This window comes from Sorghum bicolor, chromosome 2, assembly GCF_000003195.3.
Source record: "Sorghum bicolor cultivar BTx623 chromosome 2, Sorghum_bicolor_NCBIv3, whole genome shotgun sequence".
NCBI lineage: Eukaryota > Viridiplantae > Streptophyta > Magnoliopsida > Poales > Poaceae > Sorghum > Sorghum bicolor.
In genome coordinates, this window is record NC_012871.2 from 9,545,020 (window position 1) to 9,572,071 (window position 27,052).

The following is a 27,052-nucleotide window of genomic DNA, read 5'->3' on the forward strand; positions in this document are numbered from 1 at the left end:
ACATGGAGCAGTTTTAGCTGTGGTTCTAAAAATAAATTCATAATATTTTCAAATGTTGTTACTGATTTTTAAAATGCTAATAAAAAGGACATCAAGGAGAAATTAAACATAAACCATCATTTATCAAATGGTTTTCTAAGAAGCAAAAATTACCTTCGAAGCCTTTTTTAAGAAACTAGATCTCCATCAAACCGGCCATGTTAACTACAGGGAATTGTTCAACTCTAATTAACACCAGAGGCAGACTATATGGACGGATCTCAACATTTCTGTCTCGCCAAGAGGTAAATACATTCTTGTATATATTGCATTGTTGATCATGAACGATCTCACCCAGATGGAAAACAAAGCAAAAAAAATCATCCAAAAAATATAGTAGATTTATCATTGGATCACAAACTACATTGATTTTTTTTCATGTGGTTATTTGGTGTATATACCCAATTTTATGTTAGAACTTGTCCGGATGAACGAAGTATATATATACCAAAATGAATTATTGCTTGCCTTTTTAAGTATTTGGTGTAATATTGAGCATATCCAAGAGTACCCAATATTTTCTTAATATAAACATAGAGTTTTGCAACTCCCAAAAAAGTATTGGGTTGAATAAAGAAGGTCATCTCCAAGAGTTTCTAATCCACTCTTAAAATATAGAAGATAATTTTACATCAGAAATCCTATGCTAAATTATCCTAACTACTTTTATATATTTTTCTCTCTTTTACATTTGCATCGAGAATCTTTTTTCACTCTTTATTCTTTTCCACGCCCTTCCACCTTTAGATTGGTTGACACATGAGCGGTGAAAGAAATATGTGCCACTTAGAGTATGTGGATCTTTACGTGCAAGAGGGATTTTTTTCCCCCCGTTCCTAAAAGATCGATCGGGAGATAAGTTTGAGAGATATTGGAGATGAATTTTTTTCATTCTTCCTACAATTCATGGATTAGGAAGAATTATTGGGTACTTAGAGACAAAAGGTTTGACGTTGGACTTAATCATCCTGCTGGCTAATGATATGCACCCGCGAACGTTTCTTGTTACATTTTGAGCTATGCATCGTCATTATTGTTTGATGGGTCCAACACAGCAATTCAGGTCAACGTATAGGGGCCAGGAGGCCATTATAAATAGACCAAGAAGATCCAACTTTGTTTACCACAACCCAAACCATTTTGACATCCCTCTCGAACAAGAATAAACGAACCGAGAGGGGCGGTAGAGCAGCACACAAACCATCCGAAGAAGTAGCTGGCCTGAATCGTCATGGCCGGAGGAGGAGGAGGAGACGCAGTCGGCGGTGGCGGCGCGACCGAGATAACACTGGAGTACACTCCCACATGGATCGTCGCCTCCGTTTGCTCCGTCATCGTCGCCATTTCCCTGCTCTTCGAACGGATGCTCCACCGCCTTGGCAAGGTGAAGCACCCATTTAGGCCTTGTTTGGATGTAGTCGGATTCGCATCAATCCACATATGTTGGAGTGGATTGGAGTGGAACTTAAATTAAATTCCACTCCAATTCACTCCAATACATATGGATTGAGGTGAATCCGACAACATCCAAACAAGGCCTTAGAGATTTGTGACAGTTCATCCCCTACAGCATATTGTGTACATAACTACATATATATATATATATATACCAAACCATTTTTATACATGCATGAACAGAGGCTACTGAGAAAAAGTAGGAAGACCCAGTACGAGGCCCTCCTAAAGATCCAGAAAGGTTAGACACCACCACACCACATGCTTCTCTCTCAATCTCGATCTCGACCTCAATCGATTCTGACAGTCCTGTTCGTGGCAATGATGAATGAAATATACAATGGACGATGCAGAGCTGATGCTACTGGGGTTCATATCGCTGATGCTCGGCGTGTTCCAGAGCGCCACGCAGAAGATATGCGTCAAGGAGAGCGTCATGCGCCACCTTCTCCCCTGCCGGCTGCCATCGTCGGTGAGTGCCGGCAGCGCCAAGTTCGCCGGCGCTCTGGGTGGCGCAAGGAGACTCCTGTCTGGAGGAGGTGCCGTCGATGACTACTGCCTGAGGAAGGTACGTTCTAGAGACCACAGACCAGACCTTGGATGACCATGCCGCAGGCTCCAAACTGTTCAGAGCACGGCCTAGAAGAGGGTGTGTGTGTCCCCTATGACCATGCCTCTAAGCAAGCTAGAGCATGCAAGATCACTAGATGGACTGATAATTAGATAGTACTCCATCTTCCAAATTATAAGGCGTTCTAACCTTTCTATAGCTATATATAATTTTGCACAATAATTCCAATATAGAAACCATCGAGCACGTTTTAATTAGATAAGTGATAGTAATAGATGGTAGGGGAGCCTCATACATACCGATGCATTTGCGCCAGTAATTAATTATAATTATGAGGTGAAGACCAGGAATAGTCAATGCGAGCAGTTAGATGTAGTAGTTGATTGGATGGAAAAGATGGACTTATGTAGACAATTAGTGTGTGCCAATGACTATCACTTATTTCTTAGTGAGTGCTATAGTGTTGGAAAAATTGCATGTTTAAAACAATTATCACTACACCACAACCTTTAAACAGCGATGGACAATCCGTTGTTATAAGGGGTGTACACCAATGGACAGTCCGTTGCTAAAGGCTATAGCGACGGACCGCTGCCGTTGCTATTAAAGCCGTCGTTGTATGTATACAGCGACGGACATCATATTTAGCGACGGACAGTTCGACAGTCCAACCTTTAGCAACAGACAACCTGTTAGAGCTTTTAGCAACGGGCAATCCATCGCAATAAGAACTTTTAGCAACGGACAGTCCATCGAGCTCAATTAAATAGGTAAAAAAATAAAAGCTGCTCTATACGTATAGCCGATGATCAAACATTAGCCATACCTTGGTTCACATACACAAAAGTGATGACATTCAAAAGTGATCAAATTATCCATACATTGATTCTTGTATCGACCCAGTACATTATATATGTAATGTCACTTAATATGGAACTAGTCAAAACATGATGAGTATGAATTTGCAGCAACAAGAGGCAAAGGTGATCTGCCAGGGTCTTATATACATGTCACTTGCTAATTATATACAATAGTCGCTTGCTAATTACCAATTTCATATTACATGTCCCGCCAACATACTCCAAGTAAACCTACTTGCTACCCGAACTAAGATAAGAAGCTCATGTAACTGGTTATCCAAAAGAGAGAGACTAGCACCTAAATCAGCTTCGAGTGGCAAATCATCCACCAACTTGCTAACTAGCACCATAGCAAACCCTGAAACCAAAACCAAACATGCAATTAGTAACATGTTTAGGCAAAGTTACTATGCTTCATTTTTTGTTAAATTAATTGGATCTTAAATAATGAGTTTTCCATATCTTTGAAGCTTACTTATGTGTTGAGCAAGTCAATTCATGTAGTAAATAGATGCTCCATAGAAACCTAGTCAATTAACACTTGTGCTACCCGAGCTAATGTTGCGGTACAGACATATACAAATTAGATCTCATTGTATCTCTTGTTTTGACTTGTTTACACTATGGTTCAACGAGATAGTTTAGATGAATCAAAAATGAAAAAAAAAATTATCACAGCTATCTCAAGGTCAAGTCATTTTTTGCCTACTAACTGTACATGTGCCACCAGCTCCTATCTCAAGTTTCCAGGAAGCTTTTTCTCACTGAAAATATGCAAATGCAGCCCATGTAAAGGAAAATAAACTATGATTTATTGCAACAGTGTGTATCACATAGTCTATGTATCACAAAATAGTTTATATATCACAGATCTACATAAGATTGTTGAATTGAATATTGAACTGCATAAATCAATCTTTTATGTGCTAGCAATTGACAAAAACCTGACTACAACTTTAGAGCAATGCAACTCACCACAAATAGGTACTGTGAGCTCCGTGGTTGCCTCTGCTAGCTCCCTACATATTGGACAAAAACAATCTGAGCACAAATAGGTAAATTCATATAAGCTCATGTTGAAATAATAAGTATTTATTTTTAACTTTGCATAAATAGATGGTCTCTTGTGCAAGGACTTGTTAAGTATTGCTAGTGCTATTCTTAATTTGTAAAACTAAACATGTTACACGTTTCTCTGTGAAACCTGAAATTCCTTGAGGCAAGTGATCAGCATATTTATTTCCTACTAAAATCTGAAATGAAGGGCACTGTGTTGGGTTCAAGAGGCATCACTCACTCATAATCACTCAATCGCAGCCCCTGCTGTGAACTTTCTGTAATCAGTTTAAACACATTTGACTCTTTCTACCTTACTCCATCACTGAAAATCATTTAAATGCAAATAGAAAAAGATATGGACTGAATTAATCACAGAAACAAATATAAACAGTTTCAGTTAGCAGTGCTATCACAGTCAAACAGTAGATGCATTTGAAACTTGATCTGTGGCTATGTTACACTCTAAAAACTTTAAACATCTAACATGTTGAAACTGTGAGACATTGAGGGCTCCCTATCCTAGCCTAGCCTATTTTCTTGTTGCATGCCGCAGTGGAAACAACGCTTCCTATCCTAGCCTGTGCACTTATTCCAACATTGAGAGAAGCACTGCTATCAACATGGTAAACAAAGGAACAAAAGACTGTACATAAATCTCTATCTACCCGTCGATCCCTCCTACTCATATATGCCAATTCATGATTCACGAAGAAAAAATGGGGGAAAACACAAAGGGTAAGCAGACAAGTTTTCTTCTATAGATATGTTAATTACCCACACATATAGAAGCAGCAGTAGCATTAGAACTGCACAGACATTAGACAACCATGATCAAAACTACAACTGGTTAAGTGATAAACTATGTTTATTGGATTTTCTTAGACTTCGGAACATGCTCACCTCACAAACACAATGCAGAAGCAGCCTCTGGAATCGGTCCTGGACCAGCATTAGCACTTCATTTCAGCATATATGTTCAAGGCACTAGCCTCCTCGGAGCCAAATTTATATTCCTACATGACCACAAAATGAATTATGTTACAGAATAGCCTGAGATACAGCTGTAAAGTAATTTAAATCATAGCGAGATGGTCAAAGTAAATGCTGCTGAATAATTCTAATCACAAAAGCCCACTAAATTATAAGGCAATTATCGACTGAAAAATTGAAGACTGCAATTATGATTTTGCTAAATTATGCATCTACTCTGATGAGGTAACTGTACACTGTCAGAATCCATGAAACAGAGTAACAACTAAGAAGAGGTACTGAAGATATACATTCGGAATTAGTGTTAAACCTGCACGGAGATCTCCTCAGCTGCGAACTGCTTGCCGATCGCACGCCACCCGCAGCGGGCGCCACCGGCGGCCGCGGCCGCCGTAGACCGCGGCGGAGATGGAGGGCTGGCTCCGGCGGGGGCCCTGGTTGTGCGCCGCGAAGAATGGGATCGAGTTGGGGAAGGTCGTGGTCGCCATGCCCGACAACGGTGCGAGGAGAGGTCGGTCGTCTGAACAAGTCGGAGTTCGCGAAACCCTAAGGAGGGAGATGGATGAAGAAGGGTGGATTGGAGTGTGCAGGGTCCCCCGACCTTGCATCTCGAGGGGGAGGGAGCGCGAAGGATGGGCATGGAGGAGGAGGGCACCCGCAGCCACGCGCCTGCTCGCATCGGCCGTCGCGGCATCGGGACAGAGACTGAGAGGGAGAGATCGATGGGGAGGAGGCGAGCGGCGGCTGGGCGTGGGGGGGGAGAAAGAAGGCTGCGTGTGTTTTTTTTTTGACCGGCCCGATTGAGAGTTAGGGTTAGAATCTTTGCCGATGGCCACGTGAGAGAAGGGATCGGGATAGAGAGAGAGCCGAGGGAGGGAGGCTTCGTGAGAAAGACGTCGGATGGAAAAACACGTACATCTTGTCCTTATTTTTTTTACTTTCTTTTTTATTTTCTTTTTTATCATTTTTTCTTCTTTTCCTTTTTAATGGTATACAAACTGTGATATCAATATACTATATGGCACTTTTTTAGTGGTAAACCATGAATATCAATGTCCAAGACTTATCTAAGGTTTATCTTAATTAATTTAAGCCACTGCTTGGAATTTGATCATACACATAAATTAAATCCATAATTTGTGACACTATTTAATCATTCATCACAAATTATTATCAGTTAAGGTACAAAATGTCACAGAATAGAGCTTTTTCGATTGTTTCTTATAGCGTCACTTAGGGTATTCCTGCGGTAACTTTGGGTTTACAGGTCGTTTTGGGCCAAATTTTTTGAGGGAGTAGCCCAAAAACATTGCATAAATGCATAATTTGTTTAGCAACGGACATTCTGACTCTGTTATTGATATATAGCGACTGATCGTTCAATGCAAAATCAAAATATGTTTAGCAACGGACCATCCATCGTTGTATTCGATTTTAGCGACGGACAATCTATGGATAATCTTTAGCAACAGACCATTCAATGCTAATTTTTATCTTTAGCAACAGACATCAGTTGTTGTTTTAGTGTTGTGGTGTAGTGTATGGACCTTAATACTATATATATGTTCATGCTTTAATCTTTCTAATCGGTTCCGCTCTCAAGTTACACTCTGACAACCATCCAATTGTCTTGTATTACGTTGTTTACAACTATAAAATTACATTAATGGAAGAGTATGTTAAGTTATAAATCTAAAAATATCCATTTTTGTATTATTAAATTTATAAATCACTAATCAAATTATTGACTATAGAGTTTAGATATAGATATACATGCACGTATTATAAGCTGGGATGATGGAGGAGGTAATTTCTTATACCATCAAAATATGGTACAAACCAACCATTTTTACATTGACCAACAATACCTTAGAATGAAATATGGTTGGACTTGTTGGTTGACTTTATGTTTAATTTCATTGTCTCCAGATGTGTATATGTTGTCCAAAGCATCAGAGATTTATTTCTAGTGGTGTTATTATTAGAAAACCAAAATAGAAATTTTAGCTAATTTAGAACTATTTCACTAGGTTAAACAAAGCATACCATTCTAGATGTACGTTACTCATTTGCAGTAACATACATATTATTTCACGTTCCCTTACTATATTATTTAAGGTCCTTGCAGCCATCTTGTTATTGTACGACTTAAGTATGCTCATTTGAACAGGGCAAAGTTCCAATTCTTTCACTTGAAGCATTGCATCAATTGGACATATTTATCTTCAACTTAGCAGTTACACATGTGGTTCTCAGTGTTCTTACTTTTGTCGTTGGAGTTGCACAGGTACTGAAACTTGAAGTTTGTATCTATAAACGACCTTATATTACTTTTCCTTAAATATTGGATGCTATTGTCATGTAGACAAAAAACTGGAGGCATTGGGAAGGAAAGATCCAACAGAATGATGATAGTGGTAAGCTAAACACATACTTTCAAGTTTTTGAGGTTTAACACAACTTCATGGTTTCACTTATATAAATTCTTCAATTGCCACACGTTTTGGCAAACCATTTTAGGTACTCAAACAATCAAACATGTTCAAGAATTCAAGTTTGTCCGAGATCACTTTAAAGGGCAAGGAATACGTTGGAAGATTTTTGGCTGGATGGTATATTATAATCAACTTGCATTTTTAAATGTTAAATAAAAAAGTTTCATTGATTCTTTTGTCACATCAATTGTATTAAAACTAGTTCATCTTTCATTTCAGAGGTCTTTCTTCAAGCAATTCTATGGGTCACTCACTGAGGAGGACTACATAGCCATGCGACTTGGCTTCATTGAGGTAGATAGCACATACTTTTATCAACCAAACACTTAACCTATTCTCTAGTATTATCATATTATGAAAAAATATACAAATATAGTTAGTGATCACTTTTTGGTAGAAACACTGCAGGGGAAACCCAAAATTCAATTTCTACAACTACATGATTAGAGCATTTGAGGCAGATTACAAGAAAGTCGTTGGTATAAGGTACTAAAATATTATTGTCAAAACTCACATGTTCATACAATAAATTTGTATTTATAGTGTTCCCATTGATTAGTTAATGCCAATTTTTTTTCTTATGCAGTTGGTACCTTTGGGCTTTGCTAATGGTATTCTTGCTGCTGAATGTTCATGGTATAATTTCTAGGACAATAAAGAATATTGTTTAAATTTTTTAAGCTCAATAATAGAATGTTGCATCTATTTGTATATTGGCCGCATTGCTATATATTTTGGAATCATAGCTGCAATTTTATTTATTTAGCACAATTGTATTTATATACTCTGGATGCAAAAATTAATAATGCTACTCTTTTGTTGATATTATTATAGGATGGTATGTCTACACATGGTTATCATTGGTCCCTTTCATTGTAAGTAAACAACATTCATTATTAAAGTAAAGATTTACATATATCCACATCTTTCCAGAATCCATAATATTATATAATTGTAAAAATATAAATTTCCATAGGTTTCATAGTGTTTTTACAACAATGAACTATAGTATATAGATTACCATTAAAAGCTAAAATTATTGCCTATTTATTTTATATTATTATTTGCAGCTGCTACTTGTGATTGGATGTAAGATGGAGCATGTTATTACTGAGATGGCTGTTGAGGTTGCACAGAAACATACAGCAATAGAAGGGGACGTGGTCGTTGCTCCATCAGATGATTTTTTTTGGTTCCATAGGCCTAAAGTGGTCCTCTATTTGATCCACTTCATTCTATTTCAGATAGCGTTTGAGATTGCATTTTTCTTCTGGTTGTTGGTAAGAACACAAAGCTAGTACCTCACCATGCACCGTGAAACATATATTGTTTGTAACAATGTTACATCGAGATAGATTTGAACATATGGGACCACACACTTATGATTACAACTGACAATGATGGGAAGGACTCCTAAAACATATACGTAGACTATAGGATGCTTTGTCTTGTATCTAGTGTACAGCGACACACAATTTTACAATCCCAAACTAGCTAGTTTGTCTTTTAATCACATGAATAAAAAATTGTCTCATTTTACTCCCTAGAACAATTTAAATTGGTCCAATTGACCACTAATTGATTTTTCCCTTTTGTTTTTCTATGCACAAGTTAAATTTAAAATTAAAAGTTTTTGGGTGGCAGAGAAGATCACATGTTATGTTAGGAAATACTTAAAAAAATTTCATGCATTATTGTATTTTTTAAAGTAGTACCATATGATCCTAGCCAAGTAATTATGAAGTTACTAGAAAGTGTATACAAGGTAAAAAAATAATATTTGGCTGTTTATTAGGTTAGTTTGAATAGTTTATTTGGGTAACAAAAGAAGATAACATTTATAATGGGGCTCACACTAAAAAAATAATTGTTTGGCTAGTAAATAGACTTTATCGTCTTTTTCTTTGTCAGAAAAACTAGGTGAGTTCATAAAAGAAGAAAAAACAAGGTGAGTTTCCCACAAAATGCTTTGATAAGGTAAGAAAGAAAAGAGTCTATACAAAGAGGCCACATAGAAGAAGACTAAAAATTATTAGCCCATAACATGGTTTGATAAGAAAATAAAAGGCAAAGTTTGTACAAAGAGGCCACAAGAAGACTAAAAATAACTTACCTAACAGAGACTAGCACAAGGCAAAAACAGAAAACTAGGACTAAAAGACTATTTAGGAACAATTACAATTTTAAGACATATGGCACACAATCAAACAATCACATCTGGTTATCTCTAGTTTTTTTATTTACTTTAAGACATACTCCCTCTGTTTTGGCTTTCTAGGTATACAACATTTGTTATGCTCCTAGGTACTATGATATGTCTAGATATGTAACAAAAGCTTTGTACCTAAAAAAGCCAAAACAACTCATAATTTGGAATAGAGAGAGTATATACTTGTTTAGCCTAACCAAATGGTAAGTAAAAACTACAACTAACGCCTAACATTCGACAACTCTTGCAGGTAGCATACGGGTATGAATCATGCATTATGGGAAAGCACGCACATGCTATTACTCGACTTGTATTAAGGTATGGATTAATCTCCTATTAGCAACAATATTACATGAGAATACAATATAGGGAACAAGGAACTCATTTTATATATTTATCTGCTTTCAGTATTGCCAGTCGAATCTTATGTGGTTACAGCACCCTACCTCTCTATGTGATTGTCTCCCATGTAAGTCCATTAACTTTAGGAAACAAAACACATTATTTTCACTCATTTTATTGATATACTATGAGTTGTCCCTAGAAGTTACACCAAGAGTTCTTAAACATTGCATAAAATGGTTCAGTAATGTTAGCATGCATGGTTAGAAAATATGACGCAATAAATCAATATTCCTAGGTAACCTAATTTTTTAATATTGTTCAAGAATATATGTGCCACCTATGAGTTAAGGAGATTGACATTAAAATCATGTTGACTTATATGTATATATACATCTTTTGTTTAACCAACCATACTTGTGTTTACAACAACATTTACTAATATATGTGTTGTATTATCACATATCAACATTATAGGAACAACCATACTTATTGCTAGAATTGTGATTCATTATTTCTAGGTTCGCCTATTTCAAATAACCTTGGTACCTCTTGGTTTTATGATGGAGTGGGGATTCCTCCCTATTTAGGGTTTATTTGTGAATAGAACTAAAGTATAAGTGATAGGGATAATAAACATATTATATTGCATGCCCGTAGAAGCTATAAGTGTCAAACAAGATCACAATATTAATAAGGAACTTAGACAATACTATTATGAAAAAGAGGTAGGATATGAAATTTTGAATTGCCCATCCAAACCAAGTTGCCTTCTTTTAGATGTGACTTGAACTATACTATAACACACATCTTGTTGATCCTCATATGGCCTCCAACTCTAGCTTATAGCATGCAAGAACCATCTGCAAAACTCAAATACACATATATGACTCTAAAGTGAGAACTACCATAATGGATATAGATGATGCTATTTGCACAAAAACACGTCACACATGCCCCACACAAGACATATTGCATGGGAGGTCTCATGGTGAGCGTGATTTGCAAGATACATTACCGAGATTTCTTTAAGCCCAACTGCCCACACAACCATGAGAGACTTGTCAGATTGAGCAATAGCAATGGGCTACCCTAGGCTAGCCTGATTGCCCCTAGGACTTTGTGTTCATTGTCATAATGAAGTAGATGGCAATGAAGAATAAGAAGCACAATACTAGGATAGATAAAAAATAGTAGATGCAAATAATATAGTAGATTGATTAGTTCGATTGAATATTGTTAATTGGCCATCATCCTCTCATATTTATAGGGGCTAGTTTTTCCCAAGTAACTAGAAAATCTGAATTCCAAACTAGACATAACTCAACTTTTCTATAAAAGATACTTCTTTCCTTCCTTCCCAATCATGGTTGCATGGACAGAGATGCCAACGTACAATTCAAACTCCATATTCTCTCCTTCCTGTGATACATCAACTCATGCCATATTGATATTCTAAAGTTCACATGTCCTCAGTGTGTGGCATATTTCTCTGTTAACCCCAGATAATATTTTACCTGAGCATAAAAAGTTTCTTGTGATCTCTAGAAGGTGTAGACAATCCTATTAGTACCTTCAAACATGTTTGATGTCACTTGCAACTTCATGTCTCTTGACCACCCTATTGCACTTGCCAATTGATTTGACCATCTCATTATACTATTGATTGCTCTGACAGCCTTATTGTATTGTTGATTGATCCAACCGCATGAATTTCTCACTGAGTGGTTCGAGTGCATTGCACATTGGCCTGGATATATTCGTACCAGCTGTGGGTGACTAACCCAAGTAAAATTTTTGACTTGCCTGAGTACATCTTTGTCATCAACAAGTATACATTTAGCCCTCTGACTGAGCTAGCACATGTTCTCAGCTAACCATGCCAAGTATGCCTTTAGCCAAACAAGTTGAATGAACAAATGAACTTGTCCAACTAAGTTAGTTTCTAGTAAAAAGTACTTGGCCAACCAAATCGAGTAAATTTATGCACTCAACCAACCAATCCCTTTAGATAGATAGTGCAAGTGTGGGTGCATACTACCCATACTTGTCAACCCATGGGTATTATATACCCATACGAAAGGGCATGACTCACAAGTTTGCACTTTCTTATATATCTTCTCTCTAGCTCTATTGACAACCTGAGATCTAGAGATGGGGGGCACCTTGGCTCATCCTCCTCCAATCTCCCACCATGAGTAGTAGTGCCATGTGAGGCTTCTCTCATCTAGATTTGCTCCCATCCTGATGCTCATGTTGTCCTCATACTTGGTGAAGAAGCAAGTGAACTCTTGCTCAATCATAGATCATGAGGGATTAGACATCTGGGCTACTTTGGATGGCAGCCAATAGCCCCTTTTGTACTTGTGATTTGCTTATTTATTACTTCAGTTTGTGAAAGCTTTGATCTATGTTGATTTACTATTGCTAGTAGCTACTAGATATCAAATTGTTATTGCTACAAATAAAATAGTTACTTGTTGTGATGTTTGTGACTACTGGTTCTGCTCTAGATATTAGTGGATGTCCTATTGGGTGCGGCTTACCCATCAAGTATAGTTACCCATGTGGGTGTAGTTATGTGTAAATTTCTGTACATGTGTGCATATTTGGGTATTTTAGTAGGTAGGATTACTTCTGATGGGGTGAACGTATGGAATAGCACTATGTACCCATCACCATCATCAACATCAACAACAACAACAACCTTATGGAGTATTATTGCACTACACTAACAACAACACATCAACAGAGAATGCACAAGCAACAACAATGATATACATTAACAATAATAAAGTGAAATTTTATTATTTACAAAACCAATATAACTCAAACCAACCATAACCATAAACATAAACTCCAAAACAAGGGCAAAATGGAAAGATCTAGAAAAGACCATCATGGACAGCAAGGGGAAACATTAAATTGATGGCAAAACTGATAGAAGAGATGGGGCCTAACCAGTTTTGGGAAGAACATGCACGGTGATAATAGATGCAAGTCCTAATTCCTATTCTCCTACTTCCTTATTATGTTTCTTTCTCCTATTCAAGTATAGAGAGAATGGGTTGTGCCTAGGGCAACAACTAGCATGGGAGGGAGATACATAGAGAGAAAATAAAAATAGAAAAAAACTTAACAACAATTATGATTTGATAGTGGGGATTGCTGAACTGCAGATTAACAATGCTTGACACTGCACCATGATGGGAGCCTTAACGTATTCTCAATTAAAGAGGGATCTACTAAGCACACTACCTTCTTTCGCCTCCCCTTTTGTTCTCTTATGATTTCCATTATTGTTCAATTGATTTGGGTACACTAGCCACTAGCAACCTAGACAACACACTAGCATGAATTGGAAGCCCTACCAAAATTTGTATTATGCAATTCTATTTGCATGTCGCAGATGTTAGGGTTAGCTTTGAATATGGTAACTATTTAAGGAATAAGTAGCCTAATAAAATTTGTAATTTTTGTCATGTTATTTGTTGCACAAACCCAGAAATGAAATCTATTGAGGAATGAAGGAAAAGTATTCTTTTTTGTCATTGATGTGTTCAACTATTAAAGCCATCATCAATCTCAAAAGTTTTTTCTCTCTCTACGTTTGTTTTAGAATATGCTACTAATGAATGTTATTTTTGTTTGTTCCCTACTAATAAAGATGGGAAGTTCATTCAACAAAGCAATATTTGATGATAATGTATCTGAAGACCTTGCCAACTGGGCTCAAAGTGCTAGAAGGCGTAACAAAAGGAACAAAACAAATGTTGATGCAGCCAACTCGTCTATTGATGAGAGACATGGTGGTGTGGTTCAAATGACAAATGCATGAAATTAGTTGAATCTTTGCTTCACAAGTACATTTTCTTTTTGGTGACCTCTTTGGTGATCTAGAGGTCAAATTTAGAGTTGTAATTATATATACTTTGTTTCTCTTTAAGTGATTTTACTTTGTTTCGTGTGCTAGAATCGTGTTGAGATCTCTCAACAAGATGGTATGTGCAAACTAATTATCTTTCAAGTGTGCTAGTTTCCATGTTTGGTAATATTTTATCACGTTTCAAATGGTTAACTCTTTTGTTGATTTTAGTAGTATTTTACACGAGTTTAGCCAAAACCCAATTAGTTTCATGCAATTTAGAGTGTTTCAGCATGATTTTAGAAAGGAAGCTCTATGAATGTCTTGTTTGTGAAGTTCTAGGTAGGATTGGGATGACTTGGCATCTTTATGAACCTAATGAGGAGATAGTACCTATATGTACCACAAGTGCACATGTAAACCAATGTGTCATACCACATGGAAAAAGCAGCCAACTTTAAAAGTGGTTTCGCACTCATATGCTCTAAACCATGCACTACCCACAAAGTCAATACAAACCAGATCACAAGAGATTTTTCAGCCCACATAAAAAATAAGCCAAAATATGGAGATCATAAAATACCCACAAAAAATATGCCAAAATATGGAGTCATAGACATAGGTATTGGTAGTAGCGTCAAACTCTCTCTCTCTCTCTCTCTCTCTTTGGATGCAAATCAACCATCTATTTCCATGTGATTTATGTTTGGCAGTGGTTGGTTAGGGTGATTATGACATTGTCTGCATGCATTCTTAAGTTCATCTCTAAGGTCGTTGATGTCAGAGTTGTGAAGTTGCCACTAGAGACATGGATCTAATTTTCAAAGATCATGATAACATTAGAGAAATAGTTGATAAGTTGGTGAGTGTGTAGGGAAGCATATCCGTCGACTTATCATATTTATATAACAAGTAATCGATCACTCCATCCTTATAGTCCAAAGATATGCCACACTTTCATATCTTAGTCCAAAAGCTATATTGCATGCATGACTCATTCTGCTACCTAACAACAATGAAGAGGTCTACCACCACATTTACTAGCAATAAGTTGAACCAAAATGATTTGAACCAAAAATTAGGATGGTGCCTTTTATTTTATTTATTTGAATGTTCATTGCAAATTGTCATTTTATCTCTGAGTGCCTATCTTTAACCAGATCTTAGATGAAAAGGACAATAGACCCATTGTGGGTTTTGGTGAAATGGTTAAAACCCCACCATAATAGTCTAATATGAAGTTTGGTTGAGCCTTGAGTATGAATTATAGACTAATTCATAGACAAATTCATATAAGAAAGAGAGAAGATCTCTAGACCTAGATATAAATATGTGGAATAATATTTGTGCTAGCCTTACATAAGTTTTGGCATAGATAGTTGCCTCTTCTCTACCAGCATTTTCCTAAAATAAAACATCATTAGTTTGGTTCGTCGATCCTAAAAAAAGATAAAAAGCAAAGTTTTCCCTTTGAGTTTGAGCAAAAAAATAAAAATGCAAGAAAAATTTGCAACCCCTACCTACACGCCTTTATCAACATTGTTTTTTTAACTGGAAGAACTAGAGCTAACTATGAGACTTTGGCCTATCCGAACACATACTTCGAGAAAAGATTTATGCATGTTTGTTGTTGGGTGCAACAAGATCTAGTTGGTAAGGATAAAATATCCTTTCATTCATATTTATATGGTTTTCTTGAATTGATGATAATAGAAGAGTCCTCTTCATCATTCTTTATGAATGGACTATTCTATTTGTATAGATATGATAGAGGGGCCTATCCAATCCCCTTTTATCCACTACTTCAAGGTCTAGCATTTGAGGTTGTAACTAGGCCCAAAAGGCATCATAGATTTATGCTACATATATATAGCCGCATAGGTCATTCACATAAAAGAAAATTTATTACAATCCAAAAAATACTTTATCCATATATGCACCATTGCCAAATAAAGCCAACAGAGAGATCAAAGACAACAAATCAACAAAGTCTCTTATGTCTTAGTTCACCAAAAAGGTCTCATCATATGTGACCATTATTGGTGCAACATAATATCTATAAGCGATGGCTAATCCTTGTTGGATGTGGATTTGGAAAGAAGTTAGGGAAGCTTTTTTATGTCAACAAAACTATCTCCAACTTTATATCGAGTTCACACCCAACAAGGGTAGCAATTGTAATAGTCTAAGAATGCATGCCAACATAAATATGCATTGTTTTAATTAATATAGACTAAGTAGTTTAGTTATTGAAGGTTGACCAGCTTTAAACAGAGGCCAAAATTTTGATGCTTTGATTTTTTGCTCAAATGGATAAACTGAGACTACCAATGTGTAGGGCTTGGTGAAACCTTACTATTTGACTACTCATGTGCTTTGGTTAGAGTTCGGATCATGAAGCTTTGGGTGTTAGGAAATAAATTTGTGGCTATTGATGGTGCAACATAAGCATGAGATAGAGTACATAGAGGATATTGGTGGCTTGCTTGTGTGGTTGTGCAATCTTCCTATAGGGGTGGCAACTGTTGACGGTAGTTAAAGTATACTATGAACCGTCAACCTTTCTCATATAAATAATGAATATGCTAGAGTAAGGAGGTTATTACTAATAGTTTCCACAAGTTTTAATGAATTTATATTTTTCACAAGGATATTTCAGAAAACATACAAAGAAGGATAAAAACATCAAAAAGGATTAAACTTCTGCGATGAAACATACATTAGAATACTCTAGAAGACAACACGTCGAAGCAGAGCCCAAGAGGAGGAGTCCTAGGGCCAACCGGCCCTAAGCTCTTGTCGGCCGGCCTAGGCCAGGACTCTTTCGCCTCCTTCTACAAGACTCTTCCACCTCCTTCTAAGATGCATCTTAGCCATCTTTTAAGGTCAGTTTGATCCAAGGGTTCATGGTAATTCTCCTGGGTTATATAATGAAGCCTGCATCCCCTAGAGTCAAGTCAGATCCTTAGAGCTGAAGAGACAAAAACCCTAATTCATATGTCAACCAGGATCTAGGCCAGCAATCAAGAAGATTAGTCCTCCATAGGATCTAGTCTTGTAAGTAGAGATAGAGAGATAGACTGAGAGAGTAGAGTTCTAGAGGAGTTCCAGCCTGTCGGTGCTTTATTCTAGGGACCAAGTTCCTCTTGGAGCTTTCTTTTGAGATTCTCTAGGAATCAACTTCTGATTTAAGTAAGTAATTGTTTATATCATTCTTCCAGTTTGCAACTCTACTTTAAGTACTTTGATCTTGGTAGCTCCTTGATTGAAGTAGTATATCATAGTGTAAGCATGGTGCTTAGACTAAGTTTACTTGTATTTGCCCCTATTTTCTGGATTATATTGTAGTTCACGAAGGTGACTTTATAGCTTCATTGTTCCTTTGTAGTCCACTTCCTATTAATAGGATTTGGTAGGCCTGTGATGCTTATATAGAAGAAACTCTGATTTTGTTCTTTATAAGACATTGTCCGCGATAGAACGATAGAAGGCAAGCTTACAGGGATTGGAATTAAATAGACCTTAGAGATCTCCTTTATTCTCCATGTTATCTGAACTTGGTTGTGAAGTTGGGTTAAGCATAGAACTTGAAATCATCATTACCTACTGTTCCTTTGGGTTCGATATTAAAACTAGATTAATCTTGGTGAAGTACTACAACGGTGTAATATCTGTGCGTTTGTGGATATCTGTATTTACATGTGTGCATTTAATTTATACCAACAACAACCAATGTTTGTTTGATTTATGAACTCTCCAAAAGATATATGATCAAATGAGTTTGTATGGATTGAATACAGGGCTGAAAACATATATAAAATATTATATTAGGAGAGCCATACTAATTTAACTGTAAACCTCTTCTTTAGATTCTCTTTTTATATAACATGAGGACACATCAATATATCTATAGCAAACCATCTATCTCTATCTCTAGTGGCAACAACATTTTTGTTGCAAATAAATAAATGTTGTAGTTGTTGGTTTGTGATTTTTTTCCAAGATATGGTTGTATGACTTGAATTCCATGCATGCTTGTAGTTATACTAGTTCTACTAATTAAAGCTCCATTTCCCTATAATATGTCTTTTAGTATCTTGTATCTTTTATTATCTTTGATGTGCGAGCTCTAGGGGAAAAACATCCATACATGGAAAGTTTATAGTGGTTTGTAGTCTACATTTTCTTAAAAATTACTTGTGTGTCATTCTAAGCAATAAATTTGGTAGAGAATAGGAAATTCAAATAATTTATGCTAATTTCCATGTTATTGTTGTGAAATGTAATGATGCTAACACCATACCACTGACTACATATTGTTGTCTACAAGATATACTAATAATTGTTCTTGTTGATTGAGCATAAAGACTACATATATTATATGAGAAGAATAGATATTCCTTCAAAATTATGACTATGTATTTGTAATGAGAGCATGTAATGTAAGGTATGTCAACTTTAGAAACATTTTGGAACATAGAGGTAGAATTTCTAACAAATTTACACCATAGCCTAGTCATGCAAAAGCAATGGTAGAAACACATCCTGATAAATGATGGCTAGATCGTGTCCCATTGCACGGACATCGCATGATCTAATCACATATGGTTAGTATCGTAGCTAATAAATTGTGTTACCACATCGAGGTGACCAAACTTGTTATTACAATATTGATAGGTAAAATGAAGCAGTTTCACATCCTTTGTGTTCAATACTCCATCTATCCCAAATTAAATCAATTTCTAAAGATGTACTAAGTTATTCTTAGTGGATAGTTTCATGGCCTTATTTCAAAGACTACCACATCATGTAAAATAAAATAAAACTTGGATAGAACATCCATTCTCAATGCATAGTTTTATTATATTTTTTTTACCGAAGTCAGCAAGGAAAACCTCAGCCTACTTTTTTTTATTTTTTTATAATGCAGACTTATTTAAATTCGCTCCCACAGGGAGTCGAACCCAGGTCTGCTGGTGCTACTTAGGTGCTCTAACCACTAGGCTAGAGGCCCTTTCACATAGTTTCATTATATTGCTTCATGGTATTTAACTTCATGACCCATATAGAGTTGGTAATCATACCAAGAGATGAAACTCATTTCTCTATCTTTTTGAAATTGCTTCAATGTCATAAAAAATGTCTACATGCAGCCTATTAAATGCAAATGAATCTCACCTGACGCTAGCACTGAGACTGGCCAAAGTTAAACTATTTAAATTTTGACTAAATTTATAGAAAAGAGTATAAATATTTATGCCACCAAAGCAATCACTATATACCTCAAGAATGCACTTATTTGGTGTCATAGATATTGTTATATTTTTCTATAAAGTTGTTCAAGATTAGTTTGACTTTAGGTGATTTTAGAAATTGATTTATTTTGGGACGAAGGAAGTACTCTTTCCGTTCTAAATTATATGTTGCTTTGACTTGTTTGGTATATAGATTTTGCTATGTATTTAGACATACGTACCAAAAAAGTCAAATGAACTTAGTCTTGTTTGCTTGTCTGAAAAGACATGGCTCAAAGTATTGTTCGTTGATTTATTGTGAGAAGAAAAAAAACATTGTTGAATGATTGATAGATTCAGAAGACAAGCTCAAGCAAACAAGCTATTATAATTTGGAACGGAGAGAGTAGATCATATTAGTACTATGCTCTCCTACCACCCTCTCTCTCCTCCACCCCTCCCAAAAAAATAAATTATATAAAAAATGTGTATGTGTTTCCAGATTTTTATATCAATAATTACCCAACAAACTATGTTTTATGAAATGGATATCATATCACCGAAATAGTTCTTAAATTATGGTTATATATGATTTTATTTGTTGGTACAAATATTACAGTTTGCAAGACAAAGAGTCAAAGTTTTAGTTATGTCGACAATGTATCTAGTTAAACACATGCGGTGAAGTTAGTTGATGGCACAACATCGGGGATGAAAACAGTATGGATATTTTCCGACCGTATTCAAGACCAAATTTGTTTAGAGGGGTTCAGATGTGTCCGTATCCGAGTCCAAATATTCAATATCTGATACCATATCCGTATCCGAATACTTAAATCATATATTTATGATGTCGACATTTAATTCAATCTCATCTGACATGGTTGACATTATTCGTATTCGAATCCGAATCCGACCAGAAATATGAAAATAAATATGATATTAGTGATATCCATCCATATCCGATCCGTTTTCATCCCTACACACTTACACACCATACCCATATGTAGTTGAGCTTGACCCTGCCATGGCCACACCGTGGTGACCTGCAGGCTGCAGGGTGCGGAACGTGTAGCCTTTGGCTTTGCTGCCTTTGTTTACACTGTTCCACCATGGTCGTTCTCGTTCAATGCAACTGCTACTCCTACGGTTGTGGAACCTGGAGGCCGTGGTGCATGGTACGGTTGTGGTGGTCAAGAGACAAATCATGGAAAGCCATACTATAATAAGCATGAGATAGAGTAGTGGATATTGCATTGGTGGCTTGCTTGCGCGGTTGTGCAATCTTGCTATAGGGGTCGCAATGAATGTATTTGTTTGATTTGTGAACTCTCTCCATAGATATGATCAAATGAATTTGCATACAGGGTTAAAACATATTAGGAGAGCCACCCACATTTAATTATAAACCTTTTTTTAGACTATCTTTTTGTATATAAGTTGAAGATATGTCAACACATCTATAGCGGACCATCATGTAGTAGTTGTTGGTTTATGATTTTCTTTTCCGAAGATATGGTTGTATGACTTAAATTCCATGCATGCTTGCAGGTATATACTAGCTCTACTAATTATAGCATTGTTTCTTATAATATGTCTTTTAGTATCTTGCGTCTCTTTGTTATCCTTGATGTGCAAGCTCCAGAAAACAAATCCATACATGGAGAGTTTATACTGATATCTAGTCTACATTTTCTTAAACATTACTTGTGTGTCGTTCAATTCTAAGCAATAGATTTGATAGGGAATAGGAATTCCAATAACTAATGATAGTTCCATGTAATTTTTTTGGTGAAATGATGCTATCACTACTGACTACATATTGTTGTCTACAAGATATACTAATAACTGTTCTTGTTGATTGAGCATAAAGACTATATATGTTTACATGAGGAGAACACATATTCCTACAAAACTATGAGGGCACTCACAATGCAGACTCTATCATAGAGTCTAAAGTTATTTATTACCTCGAACAATGTGGACTTGGAGTCTAAATAAGACTTGGAGTCTTATTTTTTCTACCTCTTTCTTCAATAAATATGCTGCCACATCAGCAAAATACCATAAATAATATGTAATTAATTGTCTTGGAATCTGTAATAGAGTCTTGCATTGTGAGTGTCCTGACTATATGCATCTGTAACGAGAACATGTAGTGTAAGGTATATGTCAACTTAAACATTTCAGAACATAGGGGTAGCATTTCTAACATATCTACACCCTAGCCTAGCTAGTCATGCAAAAGCGATGGTATAGAAGCACATCCTAAATGACGGCTCTGGATCGTGTCCCATTGCACGAACATCGCATGTTCCAATCACATAGGGTTAGTATCGTAGCTAATAAAATATGTTACCGCATTGAGGTGAGCAAACTTGTTATGACGACGACATTGGTAGGTAAAACAAAGCTGGTTTCAACCCGTTTGTATTTAATACTCCCTCGGTCTCAATGTAAATCAACTTCTAGAGTTGTGTTAGTTGATATAGTCTCGTGGCATTTGTTTCTAATATTACCACATCATGCAAAATAAAATGAAACTTGGATCAAATGTTCATTCTCAATACATAGTTCATTTTATTGCTTCATGTAGAGTTGGTAGTCGTGCCAAAAGAGTCTCATCTAGATAAAACTCACTTCTTTTGTCTCTTCTTAAAACCATTCCCATGTCATAAAAATAGTTATGCGGTAGCCTATTAAATGCATATAAAACTCACATAACACTCCCAACTGAGACTAGCCAAAGTCAAACTATATTTACTTTGACTAAATTTATAGAAAAAAGTAAAAAACAATATTTATGACACCAAAGTAGTAGCACTAGATATACATATCGCCATGAATGCAATTATATGGTGTTACAGATATTGTTACCCTTTCCTACCAAGTTGGTCAAACTTAAGATAATTTGAGTTTAGGTGATTCTTGAAATTGATTGCTAGCTTGTGGCGGCTGTGTGACTTGCATTGTGTCTGCAACCTGGCCTGCAGACGACGATGATATGATGATAAACTAAACTAAATTAAATTATAAATTAAATGTGCCACAACAGCTAACTATGGCCATGGTCATATGGTCAGACGAAGGATATCCAGAATGCTGCGATTGCAGGCCGAGGATACACTGAAACTGAAAACAATTAATTAAGCCGATGGCACCCTACAACGCTGCACTTGACGCGGCGCAGCCCTTGTACATGTATCCTTCTCCTCCCCCTATATATACATATATATATATATATATATATACCTGCTGGGCTGGCTCTTGCTGCATTGGTCGCCGCCGCTTCCTTTGGGTGCTGCCTGCTATATCTATCTATCTCTCCATCTATCTGTCTTACAAAGTCAGAAGAACAAGCAGCACCTGCCACCTACACAAACGACATTCTCTCGATCTGCAGGTCTCTGTTAGACTGCTACTGCATATATACACCTGCCATCCATCCGATCAGATTCCGGCCGAGGTCAGCTATCCAGAAAACAAACAAACATGGTGATCCATCCTCTGCTGACTCGGAGCAACCTCGTCCGTCGTCATCTCTGAACAAGAGAAGAGGCTGACGATTCATTCGCAATCATCCCAAGTTCAGTCCCGGGCCATTATCGATCGATCGACCTGCAGGCTCCTCCAAGAAAAGCCTGATTGCTGCATCGATCAGGGATGGCTGTAAGTGTCATATATATTCGCACGCGTTTCCATTCCATTATCGATTCGTTTACAATACCTACTCTATTCCCTCGATATGATATGCATGTAAATCGATGCGCAGGAGGGTAGCTGGACTCCGACTGCTGAGCTGCCTCTGCAACAGGGGACACCGGGTGGCGAGGTGGAGGAGCATGGCGGCGGCAGTGCTGCTGCTGCTGCAGCGACGACGGCGACGGCGGCGGCGACGACGGACGGGTCGGTGGGCTGGAACGGCAAGCCGTGCCGCAGAGACAGGTCAGGCGGATGGTTCGCCGGCTTCCTCATGCTCGGTAAGTCAACGCGTAACGGTAGATTAGCAGGTGTACTGCTTCATTAGTTATCTTTCACACAGTTTTAATTACTGAGACTGACAGTATGGTGATGGGAAACTGACGAACCCTCCTGTGTTGTGGCAGCCAACCAGGCGCTGGTGACGTTCGCGGTCAACTGCGTGGGGATCAACCTGGTGACGTTCATGTCGGTGGTGATGCGGCTGGACAACGCCAACGCCGCCAACAAGGCGTCCAACTGGAACGGCACCACCTACGTCTTCTCCATCATCGGCGCCATCGTCAGCGACTCCTACTGGGGCAGATACAAGGCCTGCACCATCTTCCAGCTCATCTTCGTCGCTGTACGTACCATACGTCGTCGTAGTAGTTTGCATTCTCTGCTACCTGTCATGTCATACACACATGCATGGATATGGCTGCTGCATGCTGACACTGTACACTACTGTACTGTACATCATCAGGGACTGGTGGAGCTGGCCGTGGCCTGCCACGTGTTCCTGGACAAGTCGTGCCACTTCGGCGACGGCGGGGGCCGGCAGGAGCACTGCAAGCCGCCGACGACGGTGCAGGCCGCCGTCTTCTACATCTCCATCTACCAGATCGCGCTGGGGAACGGGGCGTACCAGCCGGCGGTGACCACGTTCGGCGCCGACCAGTTCGACGAGACCGACGCCCGGGAGCGGAAATCCAAGTCCGCCTTCTTCGGCTACTTCTTCGTCGCCAACAACCTCGGCGGCATCCTCGCCGTCACCGCGCTGGCCTACATGGAGGACAAGGGCGAGTGGGTGCAGGCGTTCTGGATCGCCACCGCCGCCGCCCTGCTCGGGTACCTCCTCTTCGCCGTCGGGACGCTCAGGTACAGGCACTTCCTCGCCACCGGCAACGCCCTCGTCAGCGTCTGCCAGGTCGTTGTCGCCGCCGTAAGGAACAGGCGTGTCAGAGCTCCGGTGAGAGAGCAAGATCTGTACGACCCCGACGCTGCCGATGGAGGTCACGTCGAGACGGGGGTCAGGAAGATGGTGCACACACCAGAGTACAGGTACATACTATATATGACTGCAGATCAAGTTTATATATATATTTATATATATACATATATATATGTTTCATTCTTCTCTTGGTTTTCAATCATCGATCAGGTGTTTGGACAAGGCAGCGGTGATTAAAGATCCAGCATCTGGCCTCCAACTCCAAGTGCGACCAGCAGATCATGAGCCCAATCCATGGAGGCTCTGCACAATAAAGCAAGTGGAAGAACTCAAGTGCATCCTGCGGCTAGTCCCAATCTGGCTCTGCAGCATCCTCTTCTCCACGTCCTACTCGCAGATGACGTCGGTGTTCATCGAGCAGGCGCAGGCCATGGACGACTCCCTGTGGAAGCTCACCATCCCTCCCGCCGGCATGGACGTCTTCGAGATACTGGGCGTCACGGCCTTCGTCTTCATCTACCGCTTCTGCATCGTCAAGGTCATGACCAAGGTATCGCACGAGCCGACGGAGCTCCAGAGGATGGGGACGGGGCTCGTCATCTCCACCGCCGCCATGATCACCTCCGGCGTGGTGGAGCAGCAGAGGCTGATGCGCGCCACGGGAGGCGTCGGCGTCGGCGTCGACGCGTCCAGCACTCTCAGCATCCTCTGGCAGATCCCGCAGTACCTGCTGATCGGAGCCTCCGAGGTGTTCATGTATGTCACCATGACGGAGTTCTTCAACGACCAGCTCCCGGAAGGCCTGAGGAGCCTCGGCAGCGCCATGAGCGTCGCCTCCATGTCGGCCGGGAGCTTCGCGAGCAGCCTTCTTGTCACTCTGGTGATGACCATCACCTGTAGAGGTGGCCGGCCTGGATGGATACCTCAGGATCTCAACAAGGGTCATGTGGACTGGTTCTTCTACCTCATAGCAGCGCTTAATGCCGTGGATCTCTTGGCGTTCGTGGTGTTTGCCAAGAGGTATAGGCCGGCTCCGGTGGTCATACATGGAGCAGATGAAAATGGAAATGGTGTCGAGAAGGGCCAAGATGGGGAGGAATGCATTTGAATATGTTTATGTCAAGGGAGTCAGGTTATTAGTTAATTAAATTAGGCCTTGTTTGGATGCACTCTAATCCACCCTAATTCTCGCAAACCACTGTGGAATTGTGGATTGGACTGCATTCAAACGAGACCTTAGTTAGATGTCATTTGGCTTTCGTTTTTCTTGCAGGGTTGCAGTTGTTATAGCCCACTCTTCTAGCTAGCATGCATGGTTGCTTGTACCAGAGTCATGTAGTCCTGCATGGATGGTCCTATTTAATTGTTAAAACTGTTGACAAGAATAATTTGCTTGCACAAACACATGCACTGCTACTATAAAGGCATGGTGACCAAAGATATCTCGACAATGCTTGAGGTCTTCGTGACCTTCCAATGAAGGCATGGTGGCCTTCCAGATGGCGACCATCAGTTCGCGGTGTGGAGTGGCATCGTATTAGTGTGTGGGGAATGAGGAGACCCCCCCCCCCCCCTCCCTTATGTGGAGAAACTCCATTGTATACAGAGTCCAAGTGTGATCGAAAGAGCCAGGTGACGGTAGTGAAACTTCGTGACTCATGGCACTTTGTCTTTGGTTGGTGGATGACTTGTTTGGTGAATCCAACACCATGATCGGGAGAGACTTAGTGACAGGGAGCATACCTCTGTGGAGCTTCAATGTTGACTAGGGTTGCTATTTGACAATCGAGATATGGGATATATCATCGTCAAGAGTTTGCCCTCTCTACCTTAAGATCCTTACTTACCATGTTTATTGCTTTTGCTTTGCTTGTATGACCTCTACCATACTAGATTAGCTATAGGCAAGTTGATAGGATTGTCTCGAAGTTGCAAAACGCTTTTGGGTTGAGCACAAGTTAGAGCACACTAGAAGTGCATATCTTGGTAGAATAGTTTATGGTTTTTGCTAGCGGTGGTATAAATTGAGCCCTAGGATTTAAGTTTGAAATTAGTCACCGAATTCAAATCCCCTCCCTCTTGGGTTCTCACGGGACCTTTCACTCCTTTGTGATACTTGGCTCAAGAAAGGTCAATAGCTTTCAATTCAGGTCCTCAACTGCCTTGCGTTCAAAATTGGGGTCGCATTCCTCTTGTGCATTGCAACCTAGCTTCCAAGTTTTTTCATCAAAACAATCCTTTTTAGACTAGCATCAAGTTTCTTTCGTCCTTATGCCCTATGCTTTGATGTGAAATTGCAGAAGCCGCAACATTATCCTTATGCTCTTACTAACTATAGTGGGGTCTCAAGTGGTTTGTAACTGATCTAAGGAGATAGGTTTTGTTTGAATTATACATAGCTTCCAATCCAGTGCTTAGCTAGCTAGCTAGCTAATTGTGAAACAGTAGCAGTCCGGCTACAAACCGACTGACTTATTATATTACATCCTTCAAGCCATAATGTGTAGGCCTAACCTAAGCCAGACATGACCAATTAACGGGCATGCAGCTTGGGTTGCAGACTCATCCAAGCCTCCAAGAGTCCAAGGCCATAGAATTGCATTGGGTCCAATCCATGAAATGGAATCTACAATGTTTGGTTTGTGCTCAACTTAGCAGCATGGGAGGCAATATAAGCCTGATATAGCTACAAGGGTAAGGTTTATTTTGCCCTTGAGAGCATGTGCCCTGTTTTAAGAAGTGTGCAAACACACATCTTAATGGAAAACTGCTTTGAGATGTGTGTTTGCACATTTCTCAAAGCAAATCCAATAGGTAGGAGAGTGAGGGCATGTGCCCCTAAGGGCAAAAAAACCCTTCTCATCATCATTAGTTCATTTGTGGCCACCCAACACCGATGAAGCATATGGAGAGCCGAGATTTTGTGTGCTCGTGCAGGAAAGTCCTATAGGGTGGGATCAAGAGGACGATGCTTGCCCCCCTGCACACCGAAGAAGAGTGACATGATGCTTTGTACGAGTG

The 27,052-nt window shown here is 38.9% G+C and overlaps 3 protein-coding genes across 5 annotated transcripts; 2 read left to right on the top strand and 1 right to left on the bottom strand.

Moving 5' to 3' along the window:
* Positions 1,271-13,858, top strand: LOC8054414 (MLO-like protein 1). Its single transcript, XM_021453362.1, has 14 exons — positions 1,271-1,423; positions 1,678-1,735; positions 1,848-2,062; positions 7,145-7,261; positions 7,340-7,391; positions 7,495-7,586; positions 7,689-7,763; positions 7,867-7,955; positions 8,056-8,105; positions 8,304-8,344; positions 8,540-8,749; positions 9,929-9,996; positions 10,117-10,147; positions 13,688-13,858. Exons 1-14 carry the CDS (start codon positions 1,271-1,273, stop codon positions 13,856-13,858), a joined length of 1,422 nt encoding a protein of 473 aa, XP_021309037.1.
* LOC110432414 lies at positions 2,916-5,799 on the bottom strand. Of its 3 annotated transcripts, none has more exons than XR_002449869.1 (5): positions 5,285-5,799; positions 4,885-4,923; positions 4,223-4,306; positions 3,901-3,944; positions 2,929-3,283 (listed from the first exon to the last, which is right to left on the bottom strand). XR_002449869.1 is itself a non-coding variant. In XM_021452795.1 (4 exons), the coding sequence occupies exons 1-4, from the start codon at positions 5,666-5,668 to the stop codon at positions 3,262-3,264; spliced, it is 489 nt and encodes a 162-aa protein (XP_021308470.1). In that variant the 5' UTR covers positions 5,669-5,799; the 3' UTR covers positions 2,916-3,261. The 3 variants fall into 3 exon arrangements, 1 of the variants encoding a protein (XP_021308470.1); XR_002449868.1 differs by having other exon boundaries at positions 4,885-4,973; XM_021452795.1 differs by lacking the exon at positions 4,223-4,306 and having other exon boundaries at positions 2,916-3,283.
* Positions 23,003-25,391, top strand: LOC8054415 (protein NRT1/ PTR FAMILY 7.3; the record flags this gene model as incomplete). Its single annotated transcript, XM_002459575.2, has 4 exons — positions 23,003-23,099; positions 23,226-23,443; positions 23,564-24,141; positions 24,242-25,391. Coding segments are annotated over 4 exons (1,791 nt in total), but the record flags the coding sequence as incomplete, so codon positions are not given.